The following is a 14,313-nucleotide window of genomic DNA, read 5'->3' on the forward strand; positions in this document are numbered from 1 at the left end:
CTCCCAAAGTGCTGGGATTAAAGGCGTGAGCCACTGCATTCAGCCGATCTTCTATGTCTTTGATCTTACACATACAAACAGGGCATATACAAAATATCATCCTGTTTGTTAGGTGGTTCCATCGTAAACTAAAGTGAGAGCATTTACTGAGTCAAGGTCATCATTCTCACCAGCTCTCCTCAAACAAGGGCTTGGCTTTACGGTCTAAAATCTAACATATCTTGGCAGCAGAACTTTATTATTTTTTTTTTGAGGCAGGGTCTTGCCCTGTCACCCAGGCTGGACAATCATAGCTCACTGTAACCTCAAATGCTTAGCAATTCTCCTACCTCAGCCTCCCAAAGAATTGAGATTGCAGGCATGAGCTACCATGCCTGGTTGACTTCTACATTTTAATGCTCTCAAAATATTAAATATAGAGCAAAACTAGCATCCATGTTTTGGTTTCTAAAACCATAGTTTGATTAAAACAACCAGAGCTACTGAAAGTAATGGGCTTCTAGGACTGTGACAGGAAACATCAGCTAACTCATGAAGCTGGTGAGAATCTAAGCGCACATGTGGGCTGCGGAGGCAGCTGTCCTGGGAGCCTCACGGCAGTATGCTACCTAGCAGGAAACAAAAAAGAAAGTGGATTCACACAGACCTGTAAATGCACACAGGGTGTGAAGAGGGTTTAAATTTCCAGCATGGAGGACGACAATGTCCTGATCTATTTCTAGGCCATCTATTCTATTCCAGTGGCCTATTTGTTTACTTCTAAACAAATGCAATTACAATGTGGTGGCTTTATAGTATAAAAGAGTTTAACAACAGGTTTATGTATGTAAATTGAACAGAGATCATCTAATGCAATAACTTGTGCTAAAAGGTTAACTCACTCTTACAGAACTCTGAATAAAACTCATCTTTCTTTCCAACTCTGTGTATGTATTTGAACTTTTAATTGTACTTTAAGTTCTGGTATACAGGTGCAGAACATGCAGGATTGCCACGTAAGTATACATGTGCCATGATGGTTTGCTGCACCCATCAACCTGTCATCTACATTAGGCATTTCTCCTAATGCTATCCCTCCCCTAGTCCCCCACTCCGACAGGCCCCAGTGTGTGATGTTCCCCTCCCTGTGTCCATGTGTTCTTACTGTTCAACTCTCACTTATAAGGGAGAACATGCAGTGTCTGGTTTTCTGTTGGTGTATTAGTTTGCTGAGAATGATGGTTTCTACCTTCATCCATGTCCCTGCAAAAGACATGAACTCACCCTTTTTCATGGCTGCATAGTATTCCATGGTGCATATGTGCCATATTTTCTTTATCCAGTTGATCATTAACGGGCATTTGGGTTGGTTCCAAGTCTTTGCTATTGTGAACACTGCTGCAATAAACATAGATGTGCAGCTGTCTTTATAGTAGAATGATTTATAACCCTTTGGGTATATACCTAGTCATGGGATTGCTGGGTCAAATGGTATCTCTGGCTGTATTTGAACTTTCTACAACTATTAATAACAGAAACAAGCGAATGTTAGACTAATACTGTGTAAAGGAGCAATGGTCAATCTTAATCTGATTACAAATGTTTGAAAAAAGAAGCCTCACTCTCATGATTGCCGTTATAATAAGTGATGGCTATAAAATTAAACTTGTAAAGTTATCTTAATCAAATATTACTTTTCTGATTTATATATATATTTTTATATACATTACTCCATATGATTGTTTATAAAATGGGTGCCATCCAGTACAAGTTTTTAAACTATTGTTCTAACACATAAATTTGTGCTGCCTCCAACAGCAATGATTCAACTGTTAATCTGGTTATATAATTCACATTATAACCAAGTACACTCTTTAAAGTGTCTAGTTCAGTCATTTTTTTTTTCACAATTCTAACTTCTATCATAAGTTGTGAGATTCATGTAGTTCAGTCATTTTTATAAAGCACATTCACGAAGCTGTGCATTGATTACCACTACCCAATTCCTGTTTGATTTTTTTTTATTATTTAAGAAAAATGGAAAAGCAAAAGTACATTTTTCATTCAATACATGTTTCATTCTTATGTGGTTTTGTTGCAGAAAGTGAAGTCCATGACTTTAGAATGATAGCAGTTTACCAACCAAATAATCCATCTTCACACAGTTTCAATAACTGCAGCAATTTCCTTGAACTGTCTGTAGAAATTCTGGAGAGAAAAGAGGAAAATAATATTAATTTTGCTTTTAGAAGATACTTAAGTAGTTATTTTAATGATATCTGACTACCAGAGACTATGTAACATATTGTTTGCATTTTAATGTTACATTGTCAATTACTGGAGGTTGCAATAAGAAATAAACCGGTGCAATTTGGTACTGTAAGCAAAAATACTACTGTAGAGTTGGATAATTATCTCACGACTAAACTTTTAATAAAAAGCACATGAGAAAGTCCTTTTAAGCTTACACCAGAGGCTGGGCGCGGTGGTTCATGCCTGTAATCCCAGCACTTTGGGAGGGCGAGGCAGAAAGATCACGAGGTCAAGAGTTCAAGACCAGACTGGCCAACATGGTGAAACCCCGTCTCTACTAAAAAATACAAAAATTGGCTGGGCATGGTGGCTTGTGCCAGTAATCCCAGCTACTTGGGAGGCTGAGGTAGGAGAATTGCTTGAACCAGGACCCGGGAGGTGGAGGTTGCAGTGAGCCGAGATTGTGCCACTGCACTCCAGCCTGGGCTACAGAGTGAGACTCTATCTCAAAACAAAACAAAAACAAATCACACCAGATTTATTAAATATCCAGCACTGTCCTAGACACTGAAAATAAAAATAACAGGTTGGTTCCAGGCCTCAAAACACTAAATCTAGTACAAGACTGCATTTCAGTGTGGTAGGGATTGTCTCATTTAAGATTATGGGTTCAATTACAAGAAGAAAGATCCAACATTAACGATGGCTTATACGGTAGAAGTTTGTTTCTCTCTATAATGGTTCTCCTATAGAAGTCATCTGCTTCTAAATCTCAGGTAAGAAAGGAATCAAGCAAATGGTTCTCCTGTCTTCTCTTGTACTTGCCAGGAAGCTAGGAGGCAAATCTGAAACTTAACCTTAGCAATCAAGATACCGTCTAATAATTTACACATCTGCATTTTCCTTCTTAGTCTTAATTTTCTATTTTGCTATTTAAGAGGATATGTATTGTTTTCATTTGTATGTAAATCTGTCACAGAATGAAGCAAAGTGTACCTATTTCTTTAAATATACGTATTGATGTTCAAAATTTTAGTTATCAAAAAGATATAAATTAAAAGCTCAAAGAATGTTCCTTAGCTCTCAGTCATGTAATGTGACTAACAGGCTATCCTGTGGTTAGTTTTTAAGCCATGTAAAAACTGTCTTTAAAAGAGTTGCCTCTAATGAAAATGTTTTTTGTGTATATTTATATTTAATATGTTTATAATGTATGCATATATTGTATGTATATACTATTTATGTGTATACATACATACAATGGAATATCACACAGCATAAAAAAGAAGGAAATCCTGCCATTTGCAACATGGATGAACCTGGAGGATATTATGCAAAGTGAAATAAGCCAGACACAGAAAGGCAAATGCTGCATGATCTCATATGGGGAATCTATAAAAGTCAAGCTCACAGAAGCAGAGAGGAGACTAGAGGTTGCCAGGAGCTGAGGTTGGCGTTAATGGGGAAATGTTAGCAAAAAGGTACAAACCTTTGGTTATAAAATGAGTAAGTCTGAGATCTAATGTACAATATGGTGACAATAGTTAATAATATTGTATTGTTTACTTGAAGTTGAATATGTTAATTAGCCTGATTGTGGTAATCATTACACAATGTATATCAAATCATCACATTGTGATACCTTCAAAATACACAATTTTAATTTGTCAACTGTACCTCAATAAAGCTGGGGAATAAAAGTTAATCCATTTGTGATTTTTTTTTTCCTATGGGAAAAAATGTTTAGAAGTGGAATTAAGAGAGCTGCAAAGAATAACAAGAACTGGGCCAGCACCCGTGAATTACAAAAAAGACCAAAATGTATATTCTCTTTTCAAATTGACTGAGTCCTCATATTTAGTTGAATGTTATTCCCATATCACAATATACATTTATTCCTTTTCACTAAGTCTCAGTCCTTCCAAGACACTAATAATAATGTTAAATTTGTGACCATTATTCCTGTTTCAAAGCAGTGACAGCTATTTTAAAGAAAAAAGATCAGGCTGAGCATGGTGGCTCACACCTGTAATCCCAGCACTTCGAGAGGCTGAGGTAGGTGGATCAACTGAGGTCAGAAGTTTGAGACCAGCCTGGCCAACATGGTGAAACCCCATCTCTACTAAAAATAAAAAAATTAACTGAGCATGGTGGTGGGTGCCTGTAATCCCAGCTACTTGGGAGGCTGAGGTAGGAGAATTGCTTGAACCCAGGAGGTGGAGGTTGCAGTGAGCAGAGATCATGCCATTGCACTCCAGCCTGGGTAACAAGAGTGAAACTGTGTCTCAAAAAAAAAAAAAAGGAAATCAAAGGTAAAGAAATTATTTAAAATGTAGTTTATAAAAGTAGAACTCAAACTTATCATAAAGTGGTATATGAAAAGCTTTTCTTTAAAAGGAACCCTAGGAACAATATACTTTCAGTTAGTTTTACAAAGAATCACTTTTTATTGCCATTTCATTCACGATGGTTGCTTTTCTTTGACTTTTAGAGTACTAACTGCTGTTTAAGTACTAAGTGTAAGCACTAAGTTAGTACTAGTGTAAATGCTAAGAACAGATTCTTACCTATTCACTCACCAAAAGGAGCAAACCAAACAAAACTGTACAGGACAGTTAAATTAATGACAAAACATCTCCCAGGATGTACATTTAAAAGAAAACCTGATTTATTGACAACTCCCTTTCCTTTTATTCCCCGTTGGTTACAGAAAAGAGGTAGAATGATAATATGGTAACATAACTCTAAATGACTGAGTTACTTAAGTCCCTAGCTGATAAAGTCAACCAGCAAGTACAGTTGCTCTGACCTGCATTTTGTAAACATTATTAGTCAAAAAAATTTAGGGTCAACACTATTCAAAGATTCATTTAGCTTAACATTCTTGAACATTAAGCCCAAAGGAATAAGAATCAAACAGTTAAATGCAAAGTAAATATCCTGCCACCGACAATAAAAATTTCCTAAATATACTGAGACTGTTCAAGTGATCAAATGGCACAGTACACAAATTCAGCACAATATATTGAAAATAATTTATCAAGTTCCCAAAGACAAATTCACATCTCTTGCATATACTACTAGTAAAGGTAAAGCGCATCAATTTACAAATAAAAACCATTAAAGTTTTCCCGTAGAAAGATTGTATACATCTTTTTAAGCGACAATTATAGAAAAAATGAACTAAAATTGAATGAGTTAAATCACAAACCTGAAACTGTGGAATCGTCATTTCAAAGCACTTGGTCTTTACTTGGCCTGAATGATCTGCCACTTTTAGCATCACTGCAACATAAGGATACTTAAGCGATCTGCAAGTGTCTGAGCTCACGGCCATACCCAGTTTCCACTGGAAATCTACAAGCTTTAATAAGACAGGACAAAATAATACATTAGTAGTAACGTTACCTGAAATGCAGATATTTATTCAATTTTACTAGTCTCACACTCAACTTTTAGTTTCAATGATGGTCATATTTAACTAAAATATCTTCATTTTAATACTGCTAGAGGAACAATAATCAAATGAAAACTGGAGAGGTAATAAGGGATACAAACACAGAAAACACCATCACAGTAAAAAACGGAAAAAAGCAAAAAGTGAAAAAACAAATCTCCACTCCAATGTATAATGAAAGTGGAAGGAAGATGTGGCAGTACTGGTTTTCTTTAACAGGCTTAAACTTCGCTCCTGTGCTTCAGGGACTCCAAATGCTTTGGAGTATCTTTTAGTTCACTTTTCTGTTCCATGCTCAAGCCTTACATTAGCATATATAGTGATAAGGTGGTTTTGGATTTCATCAGTGTTCATGACAGATACATGCCCTGGGCGATGTGCTATGCAGTTTACATGTATTAAAATACCTCAACGAATCAACATAACATTATAGGTTATTATTTCCACTTTTCACACGACAAAAGCCAACTTCAGAGAGCTTAGGTAATGTACATAAGGTCACACGTTTCTGGAATCAGAACTGAAACCAAAGTCTGACTCCAAAGATTACATGCTTAGTGACTACTGGTTGTCTCAATACTTTTTACCTAATTCCTGTCAATGACTGTTAAATGATGCCATGGCATAAAATATGCAGCTGTTAATACTGCCTCAAAAACATGACTCTAAAACATAAAACACAGGGGCCAGGCGCGGTGGCTCATGCCTGTAATCCCAGCACTTTGGGAGGCCAAGGCGGGCGGATCACGAGGTCAAGAGATCGAGACCATCCTGGCCAACATGGTGAAACCCCATCTCTACTAAAAATACAAAAATTAGCTGGGCATGGTGGCACGTGTCTCTGGTCCCAGCTACTTGGGAGGCTGAAGCAGAAGAATCGCTTGAACCCAGGAGGTGGAGGTTGCAGTGAGCCGAGATTGTGCCACTGCACTCCAGCCTGGTGACAGAGCAAGATTGCGTCTCAAAAGCAAAAACAAAAACATAAAACACAGGGATAGAATACTGTCTGTCTTGTTTCCAAAGCTTAGCCTGGTACATAGCAGGCACTCAAAAAGTACTTGCTCACTGACTGATGCCTTTTTCTACCAAACTAATGCTCACTGGGCAAAAAACTTCACTTGCTAATGTATTTCTTTTTGTCAAAGTTAGGATTTTTGTAAATCCCACCACGTGTCCTACCACATACCATCATAAACACTGATGAAATCCAAACCACCTTATCGCTAATTACACTAACGTAATATTTGAGCTTGAGGACTATGGTGAGGAAAAGAAATGGAATGGTTCCCACGTGTGCCTCAATCAACTATGAAAGTTATATAACCCATCTTCTATTTTAGGACTTTTGGGGTATAGAATAGGGGAAGGCATTTGTAAATCCCCCATTTTTATAAAAGGAAGACCAAAAATTCCTCCTCTCTCAGACTTGCTTTGCACGAATCTCCTAGAGCATTAAGTTTAAGCTGGTACTGACAAAAGGTTAACATCTTTTATAAGTAAAAAGATTGAATAAATTCATTTTAAAGAAAAGTTCTCCATATAACAATAGAGAAAGGCAAATCACAAAATAACTACAAATGTCTAATAAACACATGAAAATGTGCTCACCTTAAGAAACAGGAAATTAAAGCCACAATTAGATACCACTACACAGCTACCAAAATGGCAAAAATTTAAGTCTGAAAATTCCAAGTATTGGCAAGGAAGGATGTGAGGCAATGGGAAGTGTCACATGCTGTTGATGGAAGTGTAAACTGGGCCAATCTATTAACGAACTTGCTTTAGCTAGTAAAACTGCAGCTATGCATCCTGAGATCCAGATTTTACTAGGGTTAGAACTTGGAAAAACTTGTGCATATGTACACGGGACACATACATGAGAATGTCTTTGGCAGCTTTATTCATAATAGCCCTAAACTGGAAACCCAAATGTTCATTTGAAATAAAATGGATAAATGAAATGCTAGACAGCAATGAAAATGAACTTCAGTTACATGTAAAACCAAAAATGTTAAAACAAGTCCAAAATTTATGATTCCGTTCAATGAAACTTGAGAAACAGCTGGTAAAACTATAAAGAGATGAATCTGACTATCCTTTGGGGTGGAGAGAAGTGATTGAAGAGGAACATGTGGGGGACTGGTAACACTCCATTTACTGACTTTTGCTTGCGGTTACACGAGTTTTCACTTTTAAATAATTCATTTTCATTCTTTTGTGCACTTTTTTGCATATATAGTCGAGAAAGAGAGCAATATAAGTGAGCATATTTCAGGTTGAAAGTAAGAATTTATTGTAGTCTAGGGAGCTAAGAGAAAGCTTTAGAGAAGGCATAACCTTTAAGCTCTATTTTGAAAAATAAACAGAACTGGAACTGGGAGGAAAATGTGTTTTATTTGTATATATTATAAATGCATACCTAGCAAAGAATACTTAATAAATATTAGGTGGAACCAATTACAGATGAAAAGAGTCAAAATTTGGTTTAGGGATGGAATATTTATCTCTCTTAAAGTAGATGGCTCTTGTAAGAAAATATGGAAAATAAAGTCGACAAAAGTGATCAAAAAGTCAGTAATTCTTTGCAAATTGAGCTCTCTGAGGTTTTCACATTACTTTTATATCCTTTATCATAATACGGAAAAGTTACCACATTAAGTCACTTAAAATTTCCCTGTAGGCATTGGGGATACACTGAAAGTTTTTGAATAGAGAAACTGATTATCAAAATATTGATTAATAGATATTCAGGCTGGGCACAGTGGCTCACACCTGTTATCCCAGCACTTTGGGAGGCCAAGGGAGGCGGATCATTTGACTGCCAGACTGGTTCCAGACCAGCCTGGGCAACAGCCCTGTCTCTACAAAAAATACAAAAATAAGCCAGGCGTGGTAGAGCACTCCTATAGTTCAGCTACTTGGGAGGATAAAGTGGGGGGATCACCTGAGCCCAGGGGGTCAAGGCTGCAGTGAGCTGTGAGCATGCCACTGCACTCCAGCCTGAGCAGAGCAAGACTCCAGCTCTTAAAAAAAAAAAAAAAAGAGAGAGAGAGAGAGACAGAGAGAGAGAGAGAAAGAAAGAGAGAGAGAGAGAGAGAGAGAGAGAGACGTTCATCTGGTGGCAGCAGAACACAATAATCCAAGTCTGAAGTTATGTAAGTGTCTGAACTAAGCCGGCGACAACTAGGATTAAACTGATCTTATATGAAGGATGCGTGACTAGGTCTTGATTGCTGATAGAATACAACTATAGTTGTTTATAGAAAACCATAAAAATTTGAGCTTGGATAACTGGGATAATGTTGAGATATCAAGTCCAAAAGTATCATTAAGAGATGATACTAGGGCTATCTCAATAGGAATGTTCAGAAAGTGGTTAAAAATCCAAAAACAGAATTCAGGGGAGTTCATGAGTAGAGAGAGTTTTAATTCTTTAATTCCAGTTCAACACTGATATCCAAAAACTGAACCAGGAATTTCTTTTCCTTTTTTTTTTTTTTTTTCCAGACAGGCTCTCAGTCTGTTGCTCAGGCTGGAGTGCAGTGCATGAACATGACTCACTACAGCCTAGGCTTCCCGGGCTCAAGCAATCCTTCTACCTGGGCCTCCCTCCCCTAAATGTTTGAGTAAGAAATAAGTAAGCAATTTCTTATTCTTAACATTATTTAGCCTGTACAACTTGATGGAAGAAGTTCCACTTCTACCATCTACATTAAAGTGGTGGATTAAAGCACTGCCTATTTGATTCTCAGAATCTGAAATAAAACTGGAAGATTTCAAGCAGAAAAGCAATGAAGGTGTGCAATGCTGGAAAATTCGCCAACTATTAAAACAGTGAAACTGATGAGGAAACAGGGAGAGGGAACAGGTGAGGAAACAGGGAGAGCTGCCATCAAGACACTGTGCAAAGTTAGTCTTCACAACTGAAAGAAAGCTAGGACTAGGTTTATGAGATGTGAATTTCCAAAATTCTAACCTCAACATTTAAATGCAAATTAAAAGCAAACCTTCTGATAAATGTATTTTGGCCTTAAGTAGAAGTGAACTGCATAGATTTCAAAACTAAAAGAACATAAAAGAAAAAATCAGAACAGAGAGCACTTAACACTATGGAGAATGTTAAGAATGAAACAATGTACATGGTAGCCCCAAAATTATTGTATAATGAAGTATTAAAAAAGGAAAACATACAAACAAAAAGCTAGTAGTAAAAAAGGAAATATAAAAACATCCAGAAGTAAAATGAGTACAAAGGATCAGAAAGTAAATATATAAAAATGTAAACAAATTAGCTGTAGTCACATCAAGAACTGATGTGAAGGCTGAAGTTACTAGTAATAAAAAACATGACTATAAAAACTGTCTATAAAGATAAAACTGGCAATTCTGATGTGTTTTGAGTAAGAAAGAGAGGCCTCAATATTAAGTATTTACTAAGCAATACTATGTTCTAGGCTTTAGGATGTGAAAAATAAGAGTACTTGACCTTCAGAATTCTAGTGCGGAAGGCAGACAATAAACAAAAATATAATGAAATTATACTAAGTATTATTATTAAAAGTGTGACAAAATGCACAGAAAGGTGACCAGGTGACAAGAAAGGCTATTTAGATAGAGCCTTAGAAGACCTCTTTCATGTGGCTTTTAAACAGAAGGAGAACTGAACAAATTGAAGAAAAAGCCACAGGATATCTGGAGAAAAGAGCATTCTGGACCGAAGGAGAAGCATGCTTGGTGTGTTTACAGAACAATGAGCCCCAGGTGGCTGGAGGAGCTTGAGCTAGGAAAAGTGGTAAGAGATGAGGAATCCATTTATGAAGGGCCCTGCAGGCCAAGGTAAATATCTAAGACTTCTCCAGTGTGACAAGAATCTCTTAAAAAGCTCTGAGTATGGCCAGGCACAGCGGTTCACCCAACACTTTGGGAGGCCAAGGTGGGTGGATCACGAGGTCAGGAGACTGAGATCATCCTGGCTAACACAGTGTAAGGTATCTACTAAAAATACAAAAAATTAGCCAGGCGTGGTGGCACGTGCCTGTAGTCCCAGCTACTCCGGAGGCTGAGCCAGGAGAATCGCTTAAATCCAGTAAAAGGAAGATGCAGTGAGACCAGATCACACCACTGCATTCTAGCCTAAGCAACAGAGCAAGACTCCATCTGGAAAAAAAAAAAAAATGCTCTGAGTAGCAGAGATACTTGGCCTAACTTAGATTACAAAAGGCTCATCCAGACTGCCAGGTGAAGTACAAAGTTTAAGAGAGAAAATTGGGAGACCCTATTAGGAGGCTACTGCAGTATTCCAGAAAAGATAATAGCGGCTTGGACCCAGGTGGCAGCAAGAGGAGATGAATTTGGAGCCAGAGAAAACAATACACTGATGTGACTGTATGTCAGGTGTGAGGGAGAGTCGGGAGCCACAGCAATTTGTTAATTACAGTTTAGGCACTGGTTTCTGCCGAGTTTCTGCTCTCAGTTGTGATTCTCTGTATTCACATTCTGTCTCACCAATTTAGGGGACAGCAATCTGTCCTGTGATCTCACTTCTCTGATAGATCCAAGAGGAGGTGTTGATTTTTTTCAGTTTGTTCAGTTTTTCCTTCTTGTTAGGACAGGGTGATAACTTCCAAGCTCCTTACACGCTGGATTACAATGTAAAAGTCTACTGCTTTTTGTAATTTTCTTCATAAAACTTTTAAATACCTTTTGTTAGATTTATTGCAAGGTGCTCTGTAATCTTTCTTCTTTTTTTTTTTAGAGACAGGGTCTCACTCTGTCACCCAGGCTGGACTGCAGTGGTGTAATCACAGCTTACTGCTGCCTCAAACTCCTAGGCTCAAGAGATCTCGTCTCAGTCTCCTGAGTAGCTAGTACTACGGGTCTGTGCCTTGAAACCTGAATACTTTTTTTTATTTTTATAGAGATAAGGTCTTGCTATGTTGTCCAGGCCGGTCTCAAACTCCTGGCCTCAAGCAATCCTCCCAAAGCCCTGAGATTACAGTTGTGAGCTACCAGGCCTCACCTATAATTTCTTAATGTTATAAATGACATCTTTAAAATTATATTTTCCAACTCTTTATGTCTGAACTAAAGAAAAACAAACAATAGAATCACCTTGCTGAACTCTCATATTAATTCTAATAATCTGTTTGTAAATGATCTTGGCTTTTCCTATGTAAACAATCATATAACCTGTGAATGACGGCAGGGAAGGATGTGCAGTAGGCTGAATAATGGCCCCCCAAATATGTTCACATCCTCATCCCCAAAATCTATGAATATGTTGCCTTAGGTGATAAAACAGTCTTGGTAGATGTGACAAAATTAAGGATTTGGAGATGGGGAGATTTTCCTGGATTATCCAGGTGTGCCCAATGTAACTGCAAGGGTCCTTGTTAGAGGGAGGACAAAGGGTCAGAGTCAGAGAAGGCAACGAGACAACAGAAGCAGAGGCTGGAATCATGTGCTCTGAAGGTGGAAACAGATACCACAAGCCGAGGAGGAAACATTCTCTTCTACTGCCTCAGAAGGAACACAGCCCTGCAGACACCTTGATTTTAGCCCCATAAGACAAGTTTAGGACTTCTGACCTCCAGAACTATAAGATAATAAATTTGTGTTTAAGCCAAAAAGAGTTCAATTTTAAAAACTCTATAATTAGTGTGATTCTGTTTCAGAATATCTTTTTTTTTTTTTTTTTTTTTTTGAGACGGAGTCTCTCTCTGTCGCCCAGGCTGGAGTGCAGTAGCCTGGTCTCAGCTCACTGCAACCTCCTACCTCAGCCTCCTGAGTAGCTAGGATTACAGGTGCCCGCCACCATGCCCAGCTAGTTTTTGCATTTTTAGTAGAGATGGAGTTTCACCATGTTGGCCAGGCTGGCCTCAGACTCCTGACCTCATGCGACCTGCATGTCTTGGCCTCTCAAAGTGCTGAGATTACAGGTGTGAGCCACCACACCGGGCCTTCAGAATATCTTACTTAATGTAAGAGAATGGATAAAATAACTTATGAAAGATTGAATCGAAATGCACTAAGTCATATAACTAAGCAAAGCCAGGTAAATGGTTGACATATCTTTGACTTCCCCTCTCTCCCAGGAATCCTCGAAAGCAAGATCAGTTAGAGAAAAATGACAGAGAGCACTCAATGGACACCTCTTTCAGCCCCTGTATTCTAATTATTTTTTACCTCATCCCTTTCTTATACTTTGTATGGACTTGGGTAACTCCTGGCCTAAAAATACTCTAGTTTTAGTGATACTATTCTGGGAAGTGTGTTATAAATTATTTACCTAAAAATAGTTTATTAGCTAAAACAGCACAGCAACACTTGAAACAGAAATGGGACTAAGGTATACTTTAATAGTCAAATTCATATTCCTAGCATTATGAATCCATACTCTAAAACGCTAAAATACTGTATCTTCAAAAATAACTTTTTTAGAGACTAAGAAATGTTTGGGGTGCTGTATCTGAAAATTTTAATAACTTCTTCTATACCCATCACACTTTAAAATGCCGTATTTCTAGCTTTGAATAAACGTCGCCTAATCAAAGCCCAGCAATCCTTGATCTACACTTTGGGCTAGAGCGGATACATTACAATGGCAACGGCTACCGGCTCAGGTGCAAAGGAGAAGCAGCAATGCAGGGATGCGGACTGAAGGTCATCGGCTCGCGGACACAGGACTGGGGGAGACCCGGGGAAGGCTCAGGGCGGCACTGTCTCGCGGCCGTGGGAGGCGGGCCGGTGGAGGACAGGGCGGGGCGGCCGCTCACTCACCTGGTTGGTGACCTGAAACGGAAGCAGAAACACAATTTAGGGAGACATCTTTCTTGTTCCAGAGTCTCGCTGCCAGCTCTCCTTCCAGGCTGGGACTCACCTCGGACTTAGCATCCAGCCGCGGCTCGCTGGGCGCCTCCATGGGCAGCGTGTAGGAATAGCGCCGCGGACTCCAGCGAACGCCCCCCAGCCAGCGCTTCCGCTTCCACGTCCTGCCCCTCGCGGCCTGGCGCACACGGCTGGCGTAGCGGGGGAAGCTGAAAAAAACATCTTTAGGTAACTCAATTATTTGCTAATTAAACATTAGTTTTAAGGAGACACTGAGCTAAAAAAAATGATTGTATAGAAAAGGCCAAAGGCTTGGGAGATACTTTGAAAAGAGAAGCACTTATTAAATTTAGGATGTCGCTTCCTCCACTTAACACTGACACGTGGGCTCTTCCAGTCTGGAGCGGGGCGGGGCACAGCAGCTCTAGACTGGAAGAGCCCAACCAAACTCGGAGTTTGTCCTGCGTGGGGGGGCCTGTGGGAACTACAGTTATAGGGTGAGCTTCGGTCACTCGGAGTTACTTCGCTGGCCTAGCTGTGGGCGGGGGATGCTTTCCAGTATCGCTGCTGTCCCTCTCTTACCCCAGCCCTCAGTCTGGCTGCGGCAATACCTTCCCATCTGGGCTTCCCACTTCTTTCCTATTGACCTCAAATCCATCCTACACAAAGTATCCACAGTGATTTTTTTTCCCGCCAACTTTTTATTTTGAAAAACTATTTTTTTCAGAAAAATTGCAAAAACAATTCAATGAACATCTATATATCCTTCTTCTAGATTGACCAACTGTTCGCATTGT

The 14,313-nt window shown here is 38.9% G+C and overlaps 1 protein-coding gene across 2 annotated transcripts; it reads right to left on the minus strand.

The window, feature by feature from the left end:
* Positions 1-1,982: 1,982 nt before the first annotated feature.
* COMMD6 (COMM domain containing 6) lies at positions 1,983-13,675 on the minus strand. Of its 2 annotated transcripts, none has more exons than XM_064369136.1 (3): positions 13,469-13,675; positions 5,444-5,596; positions 1,983-2,187 (listed from the first exon to the last, which is right to left on the minus strand). In XM_064369136.1, the coding sequence occupies exons 2-3, from the start codon at positions 5,567-5,569 to the stop codon at positions 2,137-2,139; spliced, it is 177 nt and encodes a 58-aa protein (XP_064225206.1). In that variant the 5' UTR covers positions 5,570-5,596; positions 13,469-13,675; the 3' UTR covers positions 1,983-2,136. The 2 variants fall into 2 exon arrangements, with proteins under 2 accessions (XP_064225206.1, XP_012327476.1); XM_012472053.3 differs by lacking the exon at positions 13,469-13,675 and adding an exon at positions 13,304-13,362.
* Positions 13,676-14,313: the final 638 nt, after the last annotated feature.

This window comes from Aotus nancymaae, unplaced genomic scaffold (genome assembly GCF_030222135.1).
Source record: "Aotus nancymaae isolate 86718 unplaced genomic scaffold, 86718_ANA_hifiasm-v0.15.2.pri h1tg000088l, whole genome shotgun sequence".
In the NCBI taxonomy this organism is placed as follows: domain Eukaryota; kingdom Metazoa; phylum Chordata; class Mammalia; order Primates; family Aotidae; genus Aotus; species Aotus nancymaae.